This window comes from Homalodisca vitripennis, chromosome 8 (assembly GCF_021130785.1).
Source record: "Homalodisca vitripennis isolate AUS2020 chromosome 8, UT_GWSS_2.1, whole genome shotgun sequence".
NCBI classification, from domain to species: Eukaryota; Metazoa; Arthropoda; class Insecta; order Hemiptera; family Cicadellidae; genus Homalodisca; species Homalodisca vitripennis.
The window spans coordinates 117027583-117055486 of NC_060214.1; the positions used below are offsets into that span (position 1 = coordinate 117027583).

Below are 27904 nucleotides of genomic sequence, written 5' to 3' on the forward strand. Positions count from 1 at the left end.
AGGCGCCCTTTGGGTGGGCCAAAGATAAGATGGTGCGATCAAGTGGTCGAAGATGTGACCCGGTGTGGAGGGTCTGTAGATCTGGCGGAAGACAGGGTGGCGTGGAAGAGGCTCATAGACGAGGCAAAGAATCGACTGAGATTTGTTACGCCCCGGCAGTAAGTAAGTATATATATTAATAAGTATATTTTTTTTAATTACGACAGGCATACATACTACTAAACAAATGTAAAAAAAAATAAAACTGTTATTTATTACATCAACTGAAAGTACATCTCTTCTCCTCAAAAACAAAACCAAAACTAAAAGGCTAGCTCAAAATTTACGAAAGTTATGTAATTTAATATGTGACCATGCAAAAACGGGTGATTTTGCCGTGGCGGTATTGGATCCGTGTGGTGCTCAAACGTCTGGCGGTCTAGTGAACGACGGCGTGCAGGAGCGGCGGCGCACTAAGGGTTAAGAGTAAAGACAGCTTAAGATGAACCGGTGAAATTTTTACAGCATATTGCTTGCTGTTTACAATCCTTTCATGACAAAGTTGAAGAAAAAATTAAAATGCTTTGTGGCTTTTCACTAACTGAATACACCTTTCAACAACTGGTGGTATTTTCTATATCAATCAATTGTCAATACTAATTAATGGAGCTCAAAGGTCACATTCCTGCCGCCCTAGAATGTCCTCTGCATCCCTTATAATTACGTACAGTAATAAAAAAAATAATGGAAACATAATCCAGTAACTAAATTTGTCTTCACAAAGAGCAACTACACAGCACATGTCAAGAACCCAAATTTATTTCACGGTGAAGTAAGTTGCTTACCTGATTTTCTGCGTAATTGCTCGATGGTGCAGATTCATCTCTAATTTCCTCAAGCTCTGCCTCTATCTGCAAGAAACCAGAGAAATAATTAACACAATATCTGGATTACATGTATAAGGAAAATGTATCCAATAACTGAAAAGAAAATTTGTTCATTTCTAAAGTTTCAATTCAATTAGTTTGTAAAAAAGAATATAAATCTGGAATCTGGTAATAAATAATAGTCCTTCACTGATAAAAATATATTGCTCCTTATGTATTTTTGTAAAAATGCATAATAATATGTTGAAGTGAGAGCATATAATATGACTAGCAACATACTTTTTATCAGTTTACAATGAAAATCAAAATTCATAGTCATCAATCTGTATTTACATATTCGTTAAGATAATTGCGTCATATACAATATTAGTAAAAACATTGTTGATATATATATAAAAAAATATAGAATTATTGATATAGTTAAAAAGTAATCAATAATAAAAAATGTTTTATAGTTAAATTCTTCTATAACACTGAAGAGCTTTTTAAATTTTACCATTATAAGCAATATAAAATGGTAAAATATAATCAAGGTTTTAAATGATTTCCTAGAGATCATAAAGCAAAAATTTGTGGTATCTAAAAAAACTACAGCCTGCATGATTTCCTTTATTTACAGGTTCCTACAACTTAAAGTTTGTTTGTTGGTGCTCCTTTCCTGTATGTTTTTTTTTTTTATTTCTTTACCAAACTTTCTATAATGCCTTGAAAGTTCCTCTTCTTTATATTGTGATCCATAGCATATCTTGTTAGTTAGCATATCCTCATGACCTAAAGGAAATGTATAGAAATGACTGCGTATGCTGTGTTATGGCCAATAGGCAGTGAGGTGGGGAGTTGTAAATATCCTATTCTTTTTCTGTCGATCGCACTACAACTATATGGACAGTTTGTTTTCCTTGGTATTCATGTATTGTTGACACATTGAATCTATTTTTTTTCACTTGTGCCTTCTTTGAATGTTTAAAGACTACAGAGTTTTTGGTTTGGTTGAACTAACAGGTTTTCCAAGTTCTTGAAAGACTCTTTTTTGAACTCTCTGTTCAATTCAGTGTAACCCCTGCTTTTACAGTCATTTGTAAACTTTTCATTAAACTGATTTATACCTCTCAAAGTTCGATAAATATAAAACTTATTATATATAGTTATTTTCAGAATACTTCAAGGAATAATAATAAATTATTAGTATCATTATTTTCTTATTTTCAAAAAGTTTGGTGTTTCAAAGTGCATGATAGAAATGTTTTTATAACTTTGCACTATTTTATCATATATGTGTGAAAGGTTTAAATAAATTCCAAAATAAAAAAGCACAATTGCATATCTACCATAAATATATATATATTGTTTTAAAAATTGACTTAGAAAGGTAAAACTTTTTTAATCAATTCTTGAACTTTAGTGCAAAATCCACTATCATATTATTGTGTACAATTGCTTTTACATCACTGGAAATTCAATCTATATATGACTCATTATATATCATTGTTTTGAGGAAATCTCAAGATAGTTTTGTTATTCACACAACTATTAAACAAGCATAATAAAACATTTTCAGAACTTTTATGTTCATCCTCACTAGAGACTAGTTTCTGTTCAGCTGATAGTTCTCTCCAATCACTGGATTAGTCTGTAAAATGTAATGTGTGTTCATCAGCCATATTACTAATTTAAAAAAAAAAAAACAAAATAAAAACTAAACAATTATGCAGACTGAAAAGACAACTGCGGGAGACGTAACTAACAAAACAGTCAGTCGTCCTGATGAGCTAGTCAAGATATTTGCAGCCTTTGTTTTTCCCCACCAAAGACTAATACACTAAACAGATTACACTTCACAATCAGGACTTTAAATTGTGACAATCGCAGTATCGATATGCTGTTGTTCGCGGTGGCCATTTGATTTGAGTTGGAGCTCGATTTATCGATGGGGAAAAGCTAATGCAACATCAGCGAAATTTGCTGGTGTGTGGGACTCATACCCACTAAAACCCTAAGGGCATCACTCCCTCTCGGTAATGCTCTCCGCGTTCCTTCAAAAGGGCTCCTACAGTATCAGACCATCAGTTGGGCAACACCAGGCTGTATTACTTTTCTTCTAATTTCTCGGTTTTCAACACTCCCACTACATAAGCAGAGACGCTATTCCAAGTCTGCCCGTCAGAGACCATTTTCTGAACAATGATGTCCGGTGAGAGTTGGCCTATGGCATTCTTGAGTCCACTTCTTTCGTTTTCCCACCGTCTCCAGAAGAAGAACGTGTGGTTAGCATTGTTGTGCTCCGCATCCCCATAGGGACACTCCGAGCTTTCAAACTTACCCATCTCAAACAAGTACGTTACCATGACCAAACCAAATCAGATTTAATATAATTGAGTGTGTGAACGTTAAAGATTACAAATGATCATCACAGCACACTACCAACATAAGTACATTCAGATCTCACTTCTACACTGCAGTGAACTCTGCAAACAACACTTGTATTAAACATCACATTGCTCCTCTCACGTTAATAACTCACCCTCGCCGCAGTCTGTTCATGGTATTGACAGTGTTGGTCCATTTTAGAATCGTCTACTTCCGTCTCTGTATTTATACCCCTTTTAACTGTCACCACCTCTTCCACCTACAAACAAAGTAGATGAAACAAATCTTCAAGTTTAACAATGATTTTTTTACTTGTATCATTAAATCAATGTAATATTAGTACGTCAAAATTGATAACTAACTAAAATTTTTGGCGTAAATAAGTAATTCAACGTGAATTAAAAAAATAAAACAGGACTAAAACAGTGTGCTTGACCAAGTGTGGGAAGTTGAACTTACAATGCAGAAAACAATTTACAAGATCTGTCCAAAAAGTATCCGACCGCCGACCAGTAGGCGGCCGCGGCGTAACCGACCGGCTCGAACCGGTTATTGGAGGGGAGGGGCGAGCCTACTCCTTCCCATGTTAGGCATTGAATACGATCCGGTCACTCAGTGAGTCACAGCGCTCTGTTCCGTACAGTACTGCCGTGTGTGTGCGTCGCATTTCAATATGACTGAACGTGTTGAGCAACGCATTTGCATTAAATTTTGCCAAAAACTAGGCCATTCAGCATCAGAGACAATTACTATGATACGGGAAGTTTATGGTGACGTGTCAATGGCGATACACAAATAAAAGAGTGGTTTAGGCGGTTTAAAAATGGCCACATATCAGTGGAGAGTGATGACCGATCTGGCAGGCCTTCAACGGCCAGAAACGGTGAAAATGTTGAATGTGTTCGTGCAGCAATTAATGAAACCCGTCAATTGACTGTCCGAGAGCTGGAAGAAGATTTACGAATACCAAAATCCTCAGTTTGTAACATTTTACATGAAGATTTAAAAATGAACTGTGTTTCGGCAAAATTTGTTCCTCAGCTGCTGACAGAAGACCAAAAGAACTGTCGACTTGAAATCGCACAGGACAATCTGGATTTGATAAAAAGTGACCCAGGGCTATTTAAAAAAGTTATTACTCGTGATGAGTCATGGGTTTATGGCTAAGACCCTGAAACAAAGGCTCAATCTTCACAGTGGAAAACTCGCGAAGAGCAAAGGCCGAAAAAAGCAAGACAAAGTCGAAGCAATGTCAAGACAATGCTGACAGTTTTTTTTTTTTACCAGGACGGCGTTGTTCATCACAAATATGCTCCACGAGGCCAGACAGTGAATAAGGAGTATTATCTTGAGGTCTTAAGGCGGCTACGAGATGCAGTGCGAAGGAAACGACCTGAACTGTGGACAAGCCGTGACTGGATCCTGCACCACGACAACGCTCCAGCTCATTCCTCAAATCTTATTCAGCGTTTTTTGATCAAACACGACATCAACCAACCACGACAGCCTCCCTACAGTCCTGACATAGCTCCTTGTGATTTCTGGCTATTTCCGAAATTAAAAATTCCTTTGAAAGGAAAAAGATTTGACGATGAACAAATAAAACAAAATGCAATGAAGGACCTGTTAGCCATTCCGCAAAATGAATTTAAGGAGTGTTTCCGGAAGTGGGAGGAGCGTTGGAATAAGGTAGTGGTTTGTGGAGGGGAGTACTTTGAAGGAGACCAGATTGCCGTTGCCGCCGAGTAACATCAGTTCATGCCCGACGTCAAGGTCGGATACTTTTTGGACACACCTCGTTTCGGTACCATTGAAGTAACGAAATAGAAAAGAAAACATAAAATAGTGCCCTGCTGTCAGTAGTTTCACAACAAAAAATGTGTGTCATGATAAGACCAGAGCATTGAAATCTTGACTGGAACAGTAAAAAATTGTCTGACTCTCACACAGTTATGTGATTTGTCTTTCAAACTAAATGGCAAAATCTTTTTATCTCTCGAATAATTGGCAGTGTCTGCTTTTATAATGACTGCTTTTACAGTCATTTGTAAACTTTTCATTAAACTGATTTATACCTCTCAAAGTTCAATAAATATAAAACTTATTATATATAGTTATTTTCAGAATACTTCAAGGAATAATAATAAATTATTAGTATCATTATTTTCTTATTTTCAAAAAGTTTGGTGTTTCAAAGTGCATGATAGAAATGTTTTTATAACTTTGCACTATTTTATCATATATGTGTGAAAGGTTTAAATAAATTCCAAAATAAAAAAGCACAATTGCATATCTACCATAAATATATATATATTGTTTTAAAAATTGACTTAGAAAGGTAAAACTTTTTTTATCAATTCTTGAACTTTAGTGCAAAATCCACTATCATATTATTGTGTACAATTGCTTTTACATCACTGGAAATTCAATCTATATATGACTCATTATATATCATTGTTTTGAGGAAATCTCAAGATAGTTTTGTTATTCACACAACTATTAAACAAGCATAATAAAACATTTTCAGAACTTTTATGTTCATCCTCACTAGAGACTAGTTTCTGTTCAGCTGATAGTTCTCTCCAATCACTGGATTAGTCTGTAAAATGTAATGTGTGTTCATCAGCCATATTACTAATTAAAAAAAAAAAAAACCAAAATAAAAACTAAACAATTATGCAGACTGAAAAGACAACTGCGGGAGACGTAACTAACAAAACAGTCAGTCGTCCTGATGAGCTAGTCAAGATATTTGCAGCCTTTGTTTTTCCCCACCAAAGACTAATACACTAAACAGAATACACTTCACAATCAGGACTTTAAATTGTGACAATCGCAGTATCGATATGCTGTTGTTCGCGGTGGCCATTTGATTTGAGTTGGAGCTCGATTTATCGATGGGGAAAAGCTAATGCAACATCAGCGAAATTTGCTGGTGTGTGGGACTCATACCCACTAAAACCCTAAGGGCATCACTCCCTCTCGGTAATGCTCTCCGCGTTCCTTCAAAAGGGCTCCTACAGTATCAGACCATCAGTTGGGCAACACCAGGCTGTATTACTTTTCTTCTAATTTCTCGGTTTTCAACACTCCCACTACATAAGCAGAGACGCTATTCCAAGTCTGCCCGTCAGAGACCATTTTCTGAACAATGATGTCCGGTGAGAGTTGGCCTATGGCATTCTTGAGTCCACTTCTTTCGTTTTCCCACCGTCTCCAGAAGAAGAACGTGTGGTTAGCATTGTTGTGCTCCGCATCCCCATAGGGACACTCCGAGCTTTCAAACTTACCCATCTCAAACAAGTACGTTACCATGACCAAACCAAATCAGATTTAATATAATTGAGTGTGTGAACGTTAAAGATTACAAATGATCATCACAGCACACTACCAACATAAGTACATTCAGATCTCACTTCTACACTGCAGTGAACTCTGCAAACAACACTTGTATTAAACATCACATTGCTCCTCTCACGTTAATAACTCACCCTCGCCGCAGTCTGTTCATGGTATTGACAGTGTTGGTCCATTTTAGAATCGTCTACTTCCGTCTCTGTATTTATACCCCTTTTAACTGTCACCACCTCTTCCACCTACAAACAAAGTAGATGAAACAAATCTTCAAGTTTAACAATGATTTTTTTACTTGTATCATTAAATCAATGTAATATTAGTACGTCAAAATTGATAACTAACTAAAATTTTTGGCGTAAATAAGTAATTCAACGTGAATTAAAAAAATAAAACAGGACTAAAACAGTGTGCTTGACCAAGTGTGGGAAGTTGAACTTACAATGCAGAAAACAATTTACAAGATCTGTCCAAAAAGTATCCGACCGCCGACCAGTAGGCGGCCGCGGCGTAACCGACCGGCTCGAACCGGTTATTGGAGGGGAGGGGCGAGCCTACTCCTTCCCATGTTAGGCATTGAATACGATCCGGTCACTCAGTGAGTCACAGCGCTCTGTTCCGTACAGTACTGCCGTGTGTGTGCGTCGCATTTCAATATGACTGAACGTGTTGAGCAACGCATTTGCATTAAATTTTGCCAAAAACTAGGCCATTCAGCATCAGAGACAATTACTATGATACGGGAAGTTTATGGTGACGTGTCAATGGCGATACACAAATAAAAGAGTGGTTTAGGCGGTTTAAAAATGGCCACATATCAGTGGAGAGTGATGACCGATCTGGCAGGCCTTCAACGGCCAGAAACGGTGAAAATGTTGAATGTGTTCGTGCAGCAATTAATGAAACCCGTCAATTGACTGTCCGAGAGCTGGAAGAAGATTTACGAATACCAAAATCCTCAGTTTGTAACATTTTACATGAAGATTTAAAAATGAACTGTGTTTCGGCAAAATTTGTTCCTCAGCTGCTGACAGAAGACCAAAAGAACTGTCGACTTGAAATCGCACAGGACAATCTGGATTTGATAAAAAGTGACCCAGGGCTATTTAAAAAAGTTATTACTCGTGATGAGTCATGGGTTTATGGCTAAGACCCTGAAACAAAGGCTCAATCTTCACAGTGGAAAACTCGCGAAGAGCAAAGGCCGAAAAAAGCAAGACAAAGTCGAAGCAATGTCAAGACAATGCTGACAGTTTTTTTTTTTTACCAGGACGGCGTTGTTCATCACAAATATGCTCCACGAGGCCAGACAGTGAATAAGGAGTATTATCTTGAGGTCTTAAGGCGGCTACGAGATGCAGTGCGAAGGAAACGACCTGAACTGTGGACAAGCCGTGACTGGATCCTGCACCACGACAACGCTCCAGCTCATTCCTCAAATCTTATTCAGCGTTTTTTGATCAAACACGACATCAACCAACCACGACAGCCTCCCTACAGTCCTGACATAGCTCCTTGTGATTTCTGGCTATTTCCGAAATTAAAAATTCCTTTGAAAGGAAAAAGATTTGACGATGAACAAATAAAACAAAATGCAATGAAGGACCTGTTAGCCATTCCGCAAAATGAATTTAAGGAGTGTTTCCGGAAGTGGGAGGAGCGTTGGAATAAGGTAGTGGTTTGTGGAGGGGAGTACTTTGAAGGAGACCAGATTGCCGTTGCCGCCGAGTAACATCAGTTCATGCCCGACGTCAAGGTCGGATACTTTTTGGACACACCTCGTTTCGGTACCATTGAAGTAACGAAATAGAAAAGAAAACATAAAATAGTGCCCTGCTGTCAGTAGTTTCACAACAAAAAATGTGTGTCATGATAAGACCAGAGCATTGAAATCTTGACTGGAACAGTAAAAAATTGTCTGACTCTCACACAGTTATGTGATTTGTCTTTCAAACTAAATGGCAAAATCTTTTTATCTCTCGAATAATTGGCAGTGTCTGCTTTTATAATGACTGCTTTTACAGTCATTTGTAAACTTTTCATTAAACTGATTTATACCTCTCAAAGTTCGATAAATATAAAACTTATTATATATAGTTATTTTCAGAATACTTCAAGGAATAATAATAAATTATTAGTATCATTATTTTCTTATTTTCAAAAAGTTTGGTGTTTCAAAGTGCATGATAGAAATGTTTTTATAACTTTGCACTATTTTATCATATATGTGTGAAAGGTTTAAATAAATTCCAAAATAAAAAAGCACAATTGCATATCTACCATAAATATATATATATATTGTTTTAAAAATTGACTTAGAAAGGTAAAACTTTTTTTATCAATTCTTGAACTTTAGTGCAAAATCCACTATCATATTATTGTGTACAATTGCTTTTACATCACTGGAAATTCAATCTATATATGACTCATTATATATCATTGTTTTGAGGAAATCTCAAGATAGTTTTGTTATTCACACAACTATTAAACAAGCATAATAAAACATTTTCAGAACTTTTATGTTCATCCTCACTAGAGACTAGTTTCTGTTCAGCTGATAGTTCTCTCCAATCACTGGATTAGTCTGTAAAATGTAATGTGTGTTCATCAGCCATATTACTAATTAAAAAAAAAAAAACCAAAATAAAAACTAAACAATTATGCAGACTGAAAAGACAACTGCGGGAGACGTAACTAACAAAACAGTCAGTCGTCCTGATGAGCTAGTCAAGATATTTGCAGCCTTTGTTTTTCCCCACCAAAGACTAATACACTAAACAGAATACACTTCACAATCAGGACTTTAAATTGTGACAATCGCAGTATCGATATGCTGTTGTTCGCGGTGGCCATTTGATTTGAGTTGGAGCTCGATTTATCGATGGGGAAAAGCTAATGCAACATCAGCGAAATTTGCTGGTGTGTGGGACTCATACCCACTAAAACCCTAAGGGCATCACTCCCTCTCGGTAATGCTCTCCGCGTTCCTTCAAAAGGGCTCCTACAGTATCAGACCATCAGTTGGGCAACACCAGGCTGTATTACTTTTCTTCTAATTTCTCGGTTTTCAACACTCCCACTACATAAGCAGAGACGCTATTCCAAGTCTGCCCGTCAGAGACCATTTTCTGAACAATGATGTCCGGTGAGAGTTGGCCTATGGCATTCTTGAGTCCACTTCTTTCGTTTTCCCACCGTCTCCAGAAGAAGAACGTGTGGTTAGCATTGTTGTGCTCCGCATCCCCATAGGGACACTCCGAGCTTTCAAACTTACCCATCTCAAACAAGTACGTTACCATGACCAAACCAAATCAGATTTAATATAATTGAGTGTGTGAACGTTAAAGATTACAAATGATCATCACAGCACACTACCAACATAAGTACATTCAGATCTCACTTCTACACTGCAGTGAACTCTGCAAACAACACTTGTATTAAACATCACATTGCTCCTCTCACGTTAATAACTCACCCTCGCCGCAGTCTGTTCATGGTATTGACAGTGTTGGTCCATTTTAGAATCGTCTACTTCCGTCTCTGTATTTATACCCCTTTTAACTGTCACCACCTCTTCCACCTACAAACAAAGTAGATGAAACAAATCTTCAAGTTTAACAATGATTTTTTTACTTGTATCATTAAATCAATGTAATATTAGTACGTCAAAATTGATAACTAACTAAAATTTTTGGCGTAAATAAGTAATTCAACGTGAATTAAAAAAATAAAACAGGACTAAAACAGTGTGCTTGACCAAGTGTGGGAAGTTGAACTTACAATGCAGAAAACAATTTACAAGATCTGTCCAAAAAGTATCCGACCGCCGACCAGTAGGCGGCCGCGGCGTAACCGACCGGCTCGAACCGGTTATTGGAGGGGAGGGGCGAGCCTACTCCTTCCCATGTTAGGCATTGAATACGATCCGGTCACTCAGTGAGTCACAGCGCTCTGTTCCGTACAGTACTGCCGTGTGTGTGCGTCGCATTTCAATATGACTGAACGTGTTGAGCAACGCATTTGCATTAAATTTTGCCAAAAACTAGGCCATTCAGCATCAGAGACAATTACTATGATACGGGAAGTTTATGGTGACGTGTCAATGGCGATACACAAATAAAAGAGTGGTTTAGGCGGTTTAAAAATGGCCACATATCAGTGGAGAGTGATGACCGATCTGGCAGGCCTTCAACGGCCAGAAACGGTGAAAATGTTGAATGTGTTCGTGCAGCAATTAATGAAACCCGTCAATTGACTGTCCGAGAGCTGGAAGAAGATTTACGAATACCAAAATCCTCAGTTTGTAACATTTTACATGAAGATTTAAAAATGAACTGTGTTTCGGCAAAATTTGTTCCTCAGCTGCTGACAGAAGACCAAAAGAACTGTCGACTTGAAATCGCACAGGACAATCTGGATTTGATAAAAAGTGACCCAGGGCTATTTAAAAAAGTTATTACTCGTGATGAGTCATGGGTTTATGGCTAAGACCCATTTTTTTTTGTTTTTGTTTCACTTACTGACTGTTTTGAATATTCTGTTGTTTAGTTATACAGCAAGATATTATTTGTGTTACAGATAATATAGTGGTAATGATGAAGAAAGGACCCAAATACTCCTGTGGAAAATGTTTAAAAAATGTCTCTAAGAACAGTAAAGCAGTTCTATGTAAGGTTTGTTTACAGTGGTTTCATTGTAAATGTATTGATGAATCAAATAACATTTATGAAAAAGTAAAAAAACAACAAATTAAATGGGCATGTTCAGATTGTACTACATCCGAAATTGACAAGAAAGATGAAGATCATAATCTGGTTAATGAGGAATTAATGGAACAATTGAGAAATCAAGACTCAATAATAAAGACAATGTCTGAAGATTTGTGCCTGACTAATGATGAGATTAAAAAATTAAGAAACCATAATAGCCAACTTGAAATACTTGTATTGAAAAAAGAAGAAAAGATCATATTACTTGAAGGGAAATTAAAACAATTAACTGAATTAGTTAAAGACGTCAAAGTAGCCAATGGCCTAGACCAACAACAAGAGAATGAACGATTGATTGACACTTTAATCTCAACACCAAAAATTGATAATGGGGAATTAATAAAAATGAATGAGTTAGGCATGACCAGCCCTACTGCAAAACATTATTCTAGTACAGTTAAGAAGAAACAAAACAAAAGTAATAATTTAAAACTAAATCAGTCTAAGCGTAGGCTTAGAAGGTCAAACTATAGTTTTAATTCCACTAACCGTTTTGAGGTATTGGAAGTCGAAGAGGAAAATATGGTTGAAAAAGAGAGTATACAGATTGGTATGGGGCCTGAGTCTTCCGGACAAAATACTGAAAAGAAAATATGGATTTGTGCTGACAGCCATGGTAAGGATTTGTCGTGGTATGTAAACTCGCAACAGGATAAACATAAGGCTGTTGGCTTTGTCAGACCCGGTGCTGGTTCAAAACAAGTGATAGAAATGTGTAACAATCTAGAAGAACTTCACAAGGAAGACACTCTGGTTCTCTTATGTGGGTCGAACGATGTGGCAAAGAATGAGTCACAGGTACTAATCAATGGAGTTTCTGATATTCTCAGGAGAGTTAATGGAACCTGCAAGATAGTTTTGGTAGACTTGCCAACAAGGTATGATCTGGTGGAATGGTCATGTGTAAACATGGAAGTTAATAAAACTAACTCAATTCTTAAAGAACTATGTAGCAAAAATCCAAATTTAGCTTTAGTAGAGGCTAGTAAGGCTGAAAGGACTCTTCATACAAGGCATGGGATGCATTTTAATCTTAGAGGGAAAAAATGGTTGTCTAATCAAATAATTAAGGCAGTAGAAGATTTTGAACTTAAGTTTATTCCGATGGACAATTCTAGTCCTGCCCTTAAGTCACAAAAAGACGTTGAATGTGTGTCTCTGGGAAACTCTTCTTGTCCTCTAAGATCCCCTCTTCGGTAGAACCTAAGACTACATTAAGAACTGAGCCCAATGTTATAAGAAATCTACAGCTTAACACAGGCCCTGGGTCAGGAGGCTTGGGAACAACTAGTTCCGAGTCTAGTTTTTTGAACAGTTTTCCTTTGTCCTTTTTATTTTTAAACATTCAGGGCGGATTGCTTGGCAAGCTAAACGCTCTTGAGTCTGTGATTATGAATAATAACTGTGATATTATTTGTTTATCCGAGCATTGGCTGAGCAGTTCTGAAATTAATGCCTGTAGCATAAAACACTTTAATTTAGTTTCAATATATCAGAGAAAAGCTAATAATTATGGTGGTACACTTATTTATGCTTCTAATAGGCTAAAGTGTTGTAATATTGATATTGTGTCTTTTTGTGCTGACAATCATTTTGAGGCATGTGCTTTATTGCTTGACGAACTCAAGATTATTGTTATAAGTTTGTATCGTACTCCTGCAAGTGATGAGTGTTTGTTTTTGGAGAAACTTGAAAGTCTCTTGACATTTTTGACTGATAAGTGGGCTAATTATAGACTGGTGTGTGGTGGTGACATTAATGCTCAGTTTGATGTAACCAAAGATGTAAGGTCTGTCAAAGAATTTCTAAATCTTTTGAGACAATTCAATATGTATTGTCATAACTCTGAACCTACTCGTTCTAATGCGTGTTTGGATAATGTTTTTTCAAATGTCCCACTTCAAAACTATTTTTCTTTTGTGGAACATTTCCCATATTCAGACCACAACGCGCTATGGTTCAGGGTCTATGTCACCAGTAATTCCTCAACTGTCCGCCCAGCACCTGTAAGGAGTCAACCGGTGAAGAAGCGAGTTTACTCACAGGACAAAACCTTTCAACTAAGGAATGAACTCTCAAGGATCAACTGGAATCATACGTTATGTTTTAGTGTTTTGTGTTTTAATGATGCTGATGCCTTTTTTAATAGGTTCTTTAGGATATTTATGTATATCTTTGATAATATTTTTCCTCTTAAGGAATTAAGGTGTATGCCCAATAATAAAACTAAAAACAGGGGTAACTGGTTTAATGACGATTTAAAATATCTTAGATCTTTGTTAATGGTTGCTTATGACAAGTACAAAGTTTCTATGTCTATATTTGATAAAAATTTTTATGCCAGACTTAAACGGTCTTATCGAGCAGCCATTGATGAAGCAAAAATAAATTACAATGCTAATCTTATAGAAAACTCAAATAACAAGTGTAAAGCAGCCTGGTCCATTGTTAATGATATTAACAATACAGTTAAATATAAGTCGAACTGGGACTTAAACCCTGATAATTTTAACAATTATTTTATTGATTCCATAACTGAAATAAGGTCTAATATAAAAAAGCCTAGCTCAGTATTGGCTACTGAAATGTGCCCAATGTTTGCAAACCCAGATAGTTTTAAGTGGAATCAAGTGTCAGTTTCTGAAATAAGGTCTGTGTAGTGTATTTAGTGTGAGAAGTACTAAGTTGGTAGGTATCCATAGTGATATTTAATGTCTGCACCAGTGATGTTGGCAGTATGTATTGTCAGGCGATGTAACATACGATGTGGTCTAAAAGAATAAAGAATGCTCATAGGCTGCTCTCCTGTGACGTCACATCACGCCACTACCCTACAACCAACGGTCCAAGCTGGCCAGCCAGCAGTCCACCCAGAGTCCACCACCAGACACCGTCATGTAACCTCCGCGTCCCGTCCGTTCCTTTACGAGCGGTCCTAGAGCAATGTTACTCTAAATGTGTAGTTTAATTATTCTTCCCGACCCATAGAGAGTACAGTGTCGACCCGCATACATTACAGTGGCGACGAGGAAAACAACTGCAACAGTGGAACGTCGTTTACAGTGAATTACAGTGATTTAGTGCGGAAGGGCAACAAGCGTAATGAACACGTGCAAATAACAACGAATGTGCAGGGACATTCGGGACATTGAAACAGTGAATTACAGTGATATAGTGCGGAAGGGCAACTATCGTAATGAACACGTGCAAATAACCGCGAATGTGCAAGGACATTCCGGACATTCCAACGGTCGGGAGTAGTAAGGTACGCCGATCGATATAAACTATTCTTGGTGTAAGCAGCGCACAAGCTGATTTTAATCGTTGCAATTAATGCCGTTAGACGATTATTTTTACCGGGGACATTTTAAACAGTTATTACGGAGTGTACAAGAAAACAAAATGGCAACTATCGGGTCTATGGGTTATTTTGATAGTGCGGAAGAATCGTGGCAGTCTTATATAGAGAGATTTGAGTTTTTTATTGATTGTAATGATATCGATAATTCAAAGAAACTAAGCACTTTGTTGACAGTTATGGGTGTAAGGACCTATACGTTACTGAAAGACTTAATTACACCAGACAAACCGTCTGACAAGTCGTACAAGGAAATTGTGGACACTATAGCGAATCATCTGCATCCCAAGCCTTCTTTTATCACGGAAAGATTTAAATTTAGTAGGCGGAATCAATTGGATCATGAAACGGTTAGCGATTATATTGTGCATTTAAAACAGTTATCTAAGTATTGTGAATTTGGTGATAAATTGCCAGACTACTTAAGGGACAGATTAGTCGCGGGTCTGCGAGACCAACAGATACAGAAAAGACTTCTCGGGGAGGAGAACCTCACTTATGAAAAAGCCGTGCAACTAGCTACTGCAATGGAATTTGCTGAGAAGGGGGCGGCCCAGATGACAACTGCAGGAGGACGTATTCACCGGATGCAGAGCAGCGGGTCGATACCGAAAAGGACACAGGCGGCGAGCATCGCAGCGAGACGGTCATCGGACGGCGGGAAGGCGCTGGGAGACATCACCTGCTATTGTTGCGGCAAGCGAGGATCACACACAGCATCGCAATGTCGGTTTCGTGAGTACACGTGTAATCATTGTAAAAAGAAGGGACACCTTGAAAGAGTTTGTAGATCGAAAAATTATGTTAACAAACCTAATGAGAACAAACCAAATGTTTTTACAAATAGGTCTAAGGAGCCTTCAGCTAAAGGGAAACAGTTTTACAGCAATAAAAAGCAATATGTTTATAAAGGTAGGCAGCACTATGTAGAGGAAAGTAAAGAATCAGCAGAGTCCGGTTCAGATAATCACTGGAAACATAAAGACAATGACGATGTGTATGACATTTCCAATCTATTTACGGTTAAAGAAATAGAAACTAAGATTAATAAAATTGAGCCAATAACGGTACAGTTATTAGTGGAAAGTAAGGAAATTGTATTTGAAGTCGATAGTGGAGCTTGTGTTTCAGTTATGTCAGAAAAAGATTGTAAGACTAAGTTAGGAAATATAAACATGTATCCAACTAGCTTAGTATTAAGTTCATATACACATGAAAAGATCAGGCCTTTAGGTAAGGTTATGGTCAATGTACAACATAAAGGTAAAGAGAAACAATTAGCTTTATACATCGTAGCTAATGGGGCTAATCCCTTGTTAGGGTGTGATTGGATGCAAGCATTAGATTTAACAGTTAGAGTGCCTAGTAGTGTAAACAATGTACAGTCAGCTGATCGCACGAGCATGGTGGGGGTTGTGCCAACTGCAGGCGGCAGCGCGGCAGACGCATGCACGCCTGTCAGTGGAAGCCACAACACACCTGTAGAGGTAAACAAACAAACATCTGTCAATCCGTCTGTTGTCAACAACAACAAACAAGTAGAATTACTGTACAATGAGTTTCCAAATGTATTTACGGATAAGTTGGGATGTTTCAAGGGTGCACCAGTTAAATTAAAGTTAAAAGAAAATGTAGTACCAAAATACTTTAAACCTAGGACGTTACCTTTTACACTTAAAGAAAAAGTAGAAGCCGAGCTGACTAGACTAGAACAAGAGAACGTTATTTCACCAGTAGATACCAGTGAATGGGGGACTCCCATTGTACCAATTATTAAGGCTAATGGGAAAATAAGAATTTGTGGGGATTATAAAATAACTGTAAATCCTTTCTTGGAGGTAGACCGACACCCGTTACCAAAAATTGAAGAAATATTTGCCAGCCTACAAAACGGAGAAAAATTCTCTAAAATAGATTTATCTTCAGCTTATCAGCAGCTTAAACTAGATGTAGATAGTCAAACGTATTGTACAATTAGCACACACAAAGGATTGTATGCTTACAATCGCCTATGTTTTGGTATCAGTTCAGCACCGGGAATATTCCAGAGAATAATAGAACGAACATTACAAGGTATCCCGGGGGTAACTGTATTTTTAGATGACATTCTAGTAACAGGTAAAAACAATGAGGAACACATGCATAGACTTAGACTAGTGTGTCAAAGACTTGAAGACAATGGGTTCACAGTGAGCAAGAACAAATGTAAATTTTTCTGTGACAGTTTAGAATATTTAGGTTTTGTTATCAGTAAACAAGGGTTGCATACCGCACCTAGTAAGGTTGAAGCAATTGTCAAGGCACCTGAACCTCAAAATGTGACACAGCTTAAAGCCTTCCTTGGTCTTGTTAATTACTATTCACGTTTCATTCCTAGGATATCCACTATTTTAACCCCAATGTATCAGTTGTTAAGAAAGGATACCGATTTTGTATTTAATTTAGCATGTAAGAAGGCACTACAAGAGATTAAGCAAAAGTTAATCTCTGCTGAAGTTTTAGCGCATTATGATCCTGCATTACCACTAGTGGTAGCCAGTGATGCTAGTCCATATGGCATTGCATCAGTTTTGAGTCAGATTCAATACGACGGTACAGAAAGACCTATATCATTCGCAAGTAGAGTGTTAAATAGCGCTGAGAAAAACTATTCACAAATAGATAAGGAAGCATTAAGCATTGTATTTGGTGTTAAGAAATTTAGTCAATATTTATATGGTACACAGTTTTTGTTAAAGACTGATCATAAGCCTTTAGTGGCTATTTTTGGACCAAAGAAAGGGTTACCTGCTTTCGCAGCCAGTAGGTTACAACGATACGCTTTGTTTTTAAGTGGTTTCCAATATGAGATTGTGTATGTTAAGTCCCAAAACCATGGCAATGCCGATGGTTTATCTAGATTACCTGTAAATAGTGAGATTAAAGATGAAATCTCGGATGATGACCTTAATATTAATGTCATAGGTACCTATTTGCAGTGTTTAGCTGAAAATGACATACCATTAAGCTATGTAGACATAAAAAGAGAATCAATGGTAGATAGTGAAATCAAAAAGGTAATATCCTATGTAGAATTAGGTTGGCCTATTGTAACTGAACCAGATCTAAAGCCATTTGAAATTAGACAGTCGGAATTAACCTTGGAGCAAGGAATCCTAATGTGGGGGTACAGGGTGGTAATACCTAAAAGGTTCAGAATAAACATTCTGAACGAATTGCATACTTCACACATAGGTATTGTTCGCATGAAGGCATTAGCCCGTGCATATGTATGGTGGCCTAATATCGACCGGGACATAGAACAACTAGCTAACAGCTGTGCAGCCTGTTTGGAGGAACGAGCAAAACCGCCCAAGGCTTTCCTGCATCATTGGAATGTTCCGGAACGAGTTTGGTCTCGAATTCATATTGATTTTTTTGGACCTTTTCAGTACAAGTTATTTTTGGTGGTAAAAGATGCGTACTCTAAGTGGCCAGAGGTGTTGCCCGTTGCTTCAACGGCAGCTGTTCACACGATTGTGAAATTAAGGGAATTAATTAGTAGGTATGGTATTGTAGACCACATAGTGTCCGACAACGGACCACCTTTTACCAGTCAAGAGTTTAAAGAATTTTTGATGTCAAATGGTATCAAACACACGTTTTCACCACCATACCACCCAGAAACCAATGGTTTGGCAGAACGGTCAGTCAGAACTATTAAAAATAAATTGAAAACAGCTCTTCATAATTCCAAGGATTTAGAATTAGCTTTGAGTAACTTCCTGTTCACTTATAGAAATACAGTGCATTCTACTACCAATCTATCGCCAGCTCAATTAATGTTGGGCAGATCGCTAAAGTCTAGGTTAGATTTAATTCGCCCAAATGTTAAAGCAATAATGTCAGATAATCAAGAAAAACAACGATTGTACTATAGGGGTAGTAAAACTAGACAGTTAGCTATTGGACAACCAATCATAGCCAGAGATTACAGAGGTAGAAATAAGTGGATACCAGGTGTGGTAGTTTCACGATTAGGACCAGTCACGTATTTAGTTGAACTGAATACGGGCATGAGGTGGAAACGACATATCGACCAGTTGGTAGGTTTACAGTGTAGTCCGGAAATGTCTGAGTTGACAACAATGCCTAGACTCCCAGACGCAAGCGTGGCAACAGAGCACACGCAGGAAACGATCGATATACAGTCGCGGGACAGAGCGAGCGCAAGGTCGCCAGTACTTTTAGCAACGACCTTGCCCCCCTCTCCGCAAAACCATAACAATAACAGAAACGCTCAGGGGCAAAGCCCCAGCCCACGTACAAATGTAAACAATAACAGTTCCAGCGTTTCACCCAAACAAATGACACCTGTTAGACGATACCCACTAAGGGATCGTAAACCTTTAGTCAAAATGGACTTGTAAATACAACCCAATTGTGACTTGTATATAATTAATATTGTTTAAGCATTATTATTATCGATTTGTTAATTGTGTTCATTCAATGTGTTATTAATTGCTATATTCTGATTTATTGGTTTTGATTGAAGTGTTTGTGATTTGTGTTAAATGATTATATTGAGTTTGTATTTTGTTCTCTATAATCTATACTTACAAAAATAAAAGAGTATAATGTCAATTTTCTTATTCATTGTAATTGATTTAAAATTGGAGAATTGTAAAACAAATTGTAATTGATAAATTTCTAAAATTGTAGGGGACTTATGTATTTAAGGGGGAGGATTGTAGTGTATTTAGTGTGAGAAGTACTAAGTTGGTAGGTATCCATAGTGATATTTAATGTCTGCACCAGTGATGTTGGCAGTATGTATTGTCAGGCGATGTAACATACGATGTGGTCTAAAAGAATAAAGAATGCTCATAGGCTGCTCTCCTGTGACGTCACATCACGCCACTACCCTACAACCAACGGTCCAAGCTGGCCAGCCAGCAGTCCACCCAGAGTCCACCACCAGACACCGTCATGTAACCTCCGCGTCCCGTCCGTTCCTTTACGAGCGGTCCTAGAGCAATGTTACTCTAAATGTGTAGTTTAATTATTCTTCCCGACCCATAGAGAGTACAGTGTCGACCCGCATACATTACAGTCTGTTATAAGTCAAATGAAAAAAACAGATAGTAAGGATTTCTATGGCCTATCTAGCAATATGTTGAAGGAAATAGTGGATCATGTTGCAGAACCACTTACCATTAGTATTAATTTATGCCTGGAGCAGGGTGTATTTCCTGATAGTCTGAAAATTTCCAAAGTAATACCGGTATTTAAAAAAGGGCCTACAACAAGTCCAGCAAGTTTCCGTCCTATCTCGCTTATTCCAGTCTTTGGTAAAGTAATTGAGCACATTGTCTATAAGCAGGTAAGCCTGTACTTGGAATCGCATGGATTTTTGTCTGATCAACAGTTTGGCTTTAGGCAAGGTAGATCAACAATATCTGCCATTGATACTGTAGTAAGGGAGATTCTCAATGCTTTTGAGTCCAAAGAGTATGCCTGGGCCACTTTTATTGACCTAAGCCGTGCTTTTGACTGTGTTGATCATAGCTTGTTGCTTGAAAAGATGGAACAGTATGGCATCAGTGGATCTGCAAAACAATTTTTTAGATCTTATCTGTCTAGGAGGAGTCAAGCTGTTTATCTTGATGGCCGGTGGTCTTCAGCTAGGGAGCTTAGATGTGGTGTTCCACAGGGGTCTATATTGGGCCCTCTTTTGTTCTTAATAGCAATAAATGATTTACCTATTAATATTCAACAGTCTAAAACTTGTATGTATGCTGATGACACCAATTTTCTTTCTATTGATAAAAACTTCATTGATCTACAATTACAAGTCAATAATACCTTAGAACTAGCTTCAAATTGGTTTTCAGCTAATAACTTACTTTTAAATAATGACAAAACTAAATCAGTTCTGTTTAGTCTTAGGCCTGTTAAAGATGATATTGAGTTTGATAATTGTGTCAAGTTTTTAGGTGTGTACATTGATTGTAAGCTGTCATGGGCAAAACACATTGAACAAATATCAACTAGGCTATCTCGTGTGATTTATCTATTAAGACGTCTTACGAGTTGTGTTCCTAAACATTATATTGTTACTGTTTACTATGGTCTATTTCAGTCCATAATAAGCTATGGTTTGATTTTCTGGGGCAATTCCAGCAACCTTAAAGATATCCTCTTGATACAGAAGAAGGCTGTTCGAATAATTACCAAGTCTCACTATCTGACTAATTGTAAACCACTTTTTATTAATTTAGGTATTTTAACTGTTTTTAATCTCTATATATTTTATTTGTTGTTATATATTCATAAAGATATTTTATTATATAATGTAAGGAATGAAATCCATGAAAGATTTACAAGGCATGGTAATCGTCTTGATGTACCCTTCACAAGATTGGAAAAAATTATATCTAGCCATACTATAATGTGTATTAGACTATATAATAAGTTACCACTCTCAACCAAAGATTTATCTTTTAGTATCTTTAAATGTAAGTTACATAGATGGCTGGCTGCTCATCCCTTCTATAGTATCGATGAATTTTTAAACATGCCAAATTCTGAAATTAATGTTTTGTAAGTTTGTTATATATGTAAGATTTATTTATTTTATTTATTGACTATTTATTTTAGTTTATTATTTAGTTTAAGATTTTATTTGATATTTATCAATGTTATTTTAATTCAAGAATTAGGTATAGCAAAAATGATGTTTTATATTATCAATTTACACTAGTTAGTCCTACCTAAGTAGTATAAACATTAACTATGACAAGTTATGATTTGTAACATAAAATGATGACCATGTTGATTGCTATATGCCTAAAGACAATAAAGATTTTGATTTTGATTTGATTTTGATTTTGATTTGACCCTGAAACAAAGGCTCAATCTTCACAGTGGAAAACTCGCGAAGAGCAAAGGCCGAAAAAAGCAAGACAAAGTCGAAGCAATGTCAAGACAATGCTGACAGTTTTTTTTTTTACCAGGACGGCGTTGTTCATCACAAATATGCTCCAAGAGGCCAGACAGTGAATAAGGAGTATTATCTTGAGGTCTTAAGGCGGCTACGAGATGCAGTGCGAAGGAAACGACCTGAACTGTGGACAAGCCGTGACTGGATCCTGCACCACGACAACGCTCCAGCTCATTCCTCAAATCTTATTCAGCGTTTTTTGATCAAACACGACATCAACCAACCACGACAGCCTCCCTACAGTCCTGACATAGCTCCTTGTGATTTCTGGCTATTTCCGAAATTAAAAATTCCTTTGAAAGGAAAAAGATTTGACGATGAACAAATAAAACAAAATGCAATGAAGGACCTGTTAGCCATTCCGCAAAATGAATTTAAGGAGTGTTTCCGGAAGTGGGAGGAGCGTTGGAATAAGGTAGTGGTTTGTGGAGGGGAGTACTTTGAAGGAGACCAGATTGCCGTTGCCGCCGAGTAACATCAGTTCATGCCCGACGTCAAGGTCGGATACTTTTTGGACACACCTCGTTTCGGTACCATTGAAGTAACGAAATAGAAAAGAAAACATAAAATAGTGCCCTGCTGTCAGTAGTTTCACAACAAAAAATGTGTGTCATGATAAGACCAGAGCATTGAAATCTTGACTGGAACAGTAAAAAATTGTCTGACTCTCACACAGTTATGTGATTTGTCTTTCAAACTAAATGGCAAAATCTTTTTATCTCTCGAATAATTGGCAGTGTCTGCTTTTATAATGACTGCTTTTACAGTCATTTGTAAACTTTTCATTAAACTGATTTATACCTCTCAAAGTTCAATAAATATAAAACTTATTATATATAGTTATTTTCAGAATACTTCAAGGAATAATAATAAATTATTAGTATCATTATTTTCTTATTTTCAAAAAGTTTGGTGTTTCAAAGTGCATGATAGAAATGTTTTTATAACTTTGCACTATTTTATCATATATGTGTGAAAGGTTTAAATAAATTCCAAAATAAAAAAGCACAATTGCATATCTACCATAAATATATATATATTGTTTTAAAAATTGACTTAGAAAGGTAAAACTTTTTTAATCAATTCTTGAACTTTAGTGCAAAATCCACTATCATATTATTGTGTACAATTGCTTTTACATCACTGGAAATTCAATCTATATATGACTCATTATATATCATTGTTTTGAGGAAATCTCAAGATAGTTTTGTTATTCACACAACTATTAAACAAGCATAATAAAACATTTTCAGAACTTTTATGTTCATCCTCACTAGAGACTAGTTTCTGTTCAGCTGATAGTTCTCTCCAATCACTGGATTAGTCTGTAAAATGTAATGTGTGTTCATCAGCCATATTACTAATTTAAAAAAAAAAAAAAACAAAATAAAAACTAAACAATTATGCAGACTGAAAAGACAACTGCGGGAGACGTAACTAACAAAAGAGTCAGTCGTCCTGATGAGCTAGTCAAGATATTTGCAGCCTTTGTTTTTCCCCACCAAAGACTAATACACTAAACAGAATACACTTCACAATCAGGACTTTAAATTGTGACAATCGCAGTATCGATATGCTGTTGTTCGCGGTGGCCATTTGATTTGAGTTGGAGCTCGATTTATCGATGGGGAAAAGCTAATGCAACATCAGCGAAATTTGCTGGTGTGTGGGACTCATACCCACTAAAACCCTAAGGGCATCACTCCCTCTCGGTAATGCTCTCCGCGTTCCTTCAAAAGGGCTCCTACAGTATCAGACCATCAGTTGGGCAACACCAGGCTGTATTACTTTTCTTCTAATTTCTCGGTTTTCAACACTCCCACTACATAAGCAGAGACGCTATTCCAAGTCTGCCCGTCAGAGACCATTTTCTGAACAATGATGTCCGGTGAGAGTTGGCCTATGGCATTCTTGAGTCCACTTCTTTCGTTTTCCCACCGTCTCCAGAAGAAGAACGTGTGGTTAGCATTGTTGTGCTCCGCATCCCCATAGGGACACTCCGAGCTTTCAAACTTACCCATCTCAAACAAGTACGTTACCATGACCAAACCAAATCAGATTTAATATAATTGAGTGTGTGAACGTTAAAGATTACAAATGATCATCACAGCACACTACCAACATAAGTACATTCAGATCTCACTTCTACACTGCAGTGAACTCTGCAAACAACACTTGTATTAAACATCACATTGCTCCTCTCACGTTAATAACTCACCCTCGCCGCAGTCTGTTCATGGTATTGACAGTGTTGGTCCATTTTAGAATCGTCTACTTCCGTCTCTGTATTTATACCCCTTTTAACTGTCACCACCTCTTCCACCTACAAACAAAGTAGATGAAACAAATCTTCAAGTTTAACAATGATTTTTTTACTTGTATCATTAAATCAATGTAATATTAGTACGTCAAAATTGATAACTAACTAAAATTTTTGGCGTAAATAAGTAATTCAACGTGAATTAAAAAAATAAAACAGGACTAAAACAGTGTGCTTGACCAAGTGTGGGAAGAGCATTGAAATCTTGACTGGAACAGTAAAAAATTGTCTGACTCTCACACAGTTATGTGATTTGTCTTTCAAACTAAATGGCAAAATCTTTTTATCTCTCGAATAATTGGCAGTGTCTGCTTTTATAATGACTGCTTTTACAGTCATTTGTAAACTTTTCATTAAACTGATTTATACCTCTCAAAGTTCAATAAATATAAAACTTATTATATATAGTTATTTTCAGAATACTTCAAGGAATAATAATAAATTATTAGTATCATTATTTTCTTATTTTCAAAAAGTTTGGTGTTTCAAAGTGCATGATAGAAATGTTTTTATAACTTTGCACTATTTTATCATATATGTGTGAAAGGTTTAAATAAATTCCAAAATAAAAAAGCACAATTGCATATCTACCATAAATATATATATATTGTTTTAAAAATTGACTTAGAAAGGTAAAACTTTTTTAATCAATTCTTGAACTTTAGTGCAAAATCCACTATCATATTATTGTGTACAATTGCTTTTACATCACTGGAAATTCAATCTATATATGACTCATTATATATCATTGTTTTGAGGAAATCTCAAGATAGTTTTGTTATTCACACAACTATTAAACAAGCATAATAAGACATTTTCAGAACTTTTATGTTCATCCTCACTAGAGACTAGTTTCTGTTCAGCTGATAGTTCTCTCCAATCACTGGATTAGTCTGTAAAATGTAATGTGTGTTCATCAGCCATATTACTAATTAAAAAAAAAAAAAAAAACAAAATAAAAACTAAACAATTATGCAGACTGAAAAGACAACTGCGGGAGACGTAACTAACAAAACAGTCAGTCGTCCTGATGAGCTAGTCACAATCGTAAGACGTTCTTTCTAAATATACAAAGAGGACTAATGTTTGATTTATTTGTTTATAGCATAATTAATTGCGTTACATTGGTGATAATAATAATTGTTTTACTGCTAAATAACTAAAAAAGTTACATTAAAAAACCATAATATTAAAAAATGTTCAACACAGAACTGCGTTAATATATCAATAGTTAAATGTTTTCACTTTTTGTCAGCTTTTATATCTAAAAATAAATGTATTTGGTTAGAGTTTGGAAATTTCAGGTAGGCTGAAGAAATACCAGCAACAGTTGTCTTGATAATAAACACAAGTTATATTATGTTTTGAATTATTGAAATGCAGTCAGCATACTTCAAGATTTAGCAACAATCAACATTATTGGGTAATAATATACTTCAATCGATAGTATGATTGTTCTACTGTTGACTGATACTCCATTTTGAATTATTGAAATGCAGTCAGCATACTTCAAGATTTAGTAACAATCAACATTATTGCGTAATAATATACTTCAATCGATAGTATGATTGTTCTACTGTTGACTGATACTCCATTTTGAATTATTGAAATGCAGTCAGCATACTTCAAGATTTAGTAACAATCAACATTATTGGGTAATAATATACTTCAATCGATAGTATGATTGTTCTACTGTTGACTGATACTCCATTTTGAATTATTGAAATGCAGTCAGCATACTTCAAGATTTAGCAACAATCAACATTATTGGGTAATAATATACTTCAATCGATAGTACGATTGTTCTACTTTTGCCATCGTTCAGTGAAATAATAAATCAGTAACACTACTCTTGTGTTACTGATTTATTGTTTCACTGAACGATGGCAAATGTCCAGAAAAATCCTGTTTCCTTCACAATCCTTCCATCGTCAAAAATAACCTTCAAACAAAGAATTGTTCTACTGTTGACTGATACTGTGTTTTGAACAGAAACGTCGAAGATACGCAAAAAATGACTGATTTCAGCACTTGCCATTTAGAGGGTTACCAGAATTGGCGTATTTAAGCTGATTTTAAAAACCATCTGGTACAGTCTACAACATAAAAATTCAACTATGAGAACATGCATGAGGAAAGTAGGGTCTGTCAAACATTTTACCCTCCAATTAGTTGTCAGCTTGTTGGTATGCAATACAGTTGTTGCTCATGGGCTCTCAAGGTGCTAAGACAGTTCTCAGCGTTAGTGGTGAGTTATCATACAGTACAGGAATACTTCTTGTACCATTTTACAAACGGGATCGATCATCTAAGATATATTTCACCATAGATCATGCACAATAAATAATACATTTTTGTTTTTATCACTTACAATAGTAGTCATTTCTGTCATTGTGTGCTCGTCCGAATCACTATCCAACTCGATGATCTCATAATTTGGAATCTAAAACAACAACAAAACTAATTAAACTTCAAAACAAACGCAAAAAAAATAATTATAAAAATTGTTTTATCTGCTTATTAAATTACAACTCAATTTATAAAAACTGTCATCTTTACTTAATAGTACTTCCGGTTCAGTCGTGAACAAAATCTAGACAAAATACTAAAACAGCAGGAGAGGGCAGTAAGGGTTATTAAAAGACTACAACCAGACCAGTTTGCACGAAAACACTTTAAAGAACTAGGGATACTTATACCCCCACTTGTACATATTGTAAATGGGTCATTCAGAGAAAGCACATTCCCAAAAAGGCTGAAGATCAGCAAAGTGTACCCGAAACTAAAGAAAGGAGACACCACTCAACTAAACAATTATCGACCCATCTCTCTCGTGCCTACCTTTTCCAAAGTTCTGGAAAGAGTAGCCTTAGCCAGACTAATAAAGCATGTCGAGAGGTATGGGCTACTAACTACAGCGCAGCATGGGTTCACCAAATGTCGATCCACTAATACAGCAATCATAGAAGACAATGATTGATCACATCGAGGAAGGAAACACTGCCACAGGAATATTTTTAGATCTAAGCAAAGCCTTCGATTGCCTAAGCCATAGCCTCATACTAGAAAAGCTAAAGTCAATAGGTGTTAGGGAACTGCTGCCGACTGGTTCTCCAGCTATCTCAGTGACAGGTCCCAAATGGTAGAAGTCCAACACAAACTAAACACCAAGATCACAACAGTCAGGTCCAAGCCTCTGCCTATCAAGAGTGGAGTACCGCAGGGCTCAGTACTGGGGCCAGTACTCTTTATACTCTTCATGAACGACATGCCCTCCCAACTTGAAGAGTTCAGCAAAGTTCACATGTATGCAGACGATACCATCCTCACTTTTGGGGCAAAGACACCGGACAACCTTGACATACAATCCTTCATAGCATACAATATGGCCGTACAATACTGTCAACAGAACGACTAAGTCGTCAACAAAGGAAAATCTCAACAGATGGTGATTGGCAAGGAAAAAGAGGGTGTAAGTGGAGTGCCAGAGCTTGCAGTATGCTACGAAATAAAGTATGTACCTTGGTGTCACACTTGATGAAAATCTTAGCTGGGCTAGGCATGTTGACACTGTATGTAGTAAGTTAAGCTCTGGGCTCTATGTCCTTAAAAGAATGAGCTAGATCTCAGATGACAAAACTGTAAGGACAACTTATTTCGCCCTTTTTGAGACGCATTTGAGGTATGGCCTGCAGCCTGGGACAACTCGTCAGGAGGCAATCTACAGAGAGTGCTCATCCATCAGAAGAAAGCAATAAGAGTGATGGCAAGACTGGGCTCTAGAGACTTGTGCAGAAGTGCTTTCAAGGAACTACGCATATTGAAGTCGTGGGACTATATATTCTTGAAACCACGATCTATGCAAGAAGAAGCAACCTTGAAAGACGA

General features: G+C 36.7%; 1 protein-coding gene across 13 annotated transcripts in view; it reads right to left on the reverse strand.

The window, feature by feature from the left end:
• LOC124367976 (NK-tumor recognition protein-like) overlaps positions 1-27904 on the reverse strand; it is a 107339-nt gene that overhangs the window by 11996 nt on the left and 67439 nt on the right. For all 13 annotated transcript variants that reach the window (XM_046825215.1, XM_046825226.1, XM_046825224.1 and 10 more), the window contains 6 exons: positions 26388-26459; positions 23915-24019; positions 10063-10167; positions 6725-6829; positions 3388-3492; positions 825-890 (listed from right to left, as the gene is read on the reverse strand). In XM_046825215.1, coding sequence (XP_046681171.1) covers positions 825-890; positions 3388-3492; positions 6725-6829; positions 10063-10167; positions 23915-24019; positions 26388-26459 — 558 coding nt within the window. The remainder of the gene's footprint in view (positions 1-824; positions 891-3387; positions 3493-6724; positions 6830-10062; positions 10168-23914; positions 24020-26387; positions 26460-27904) is intronic.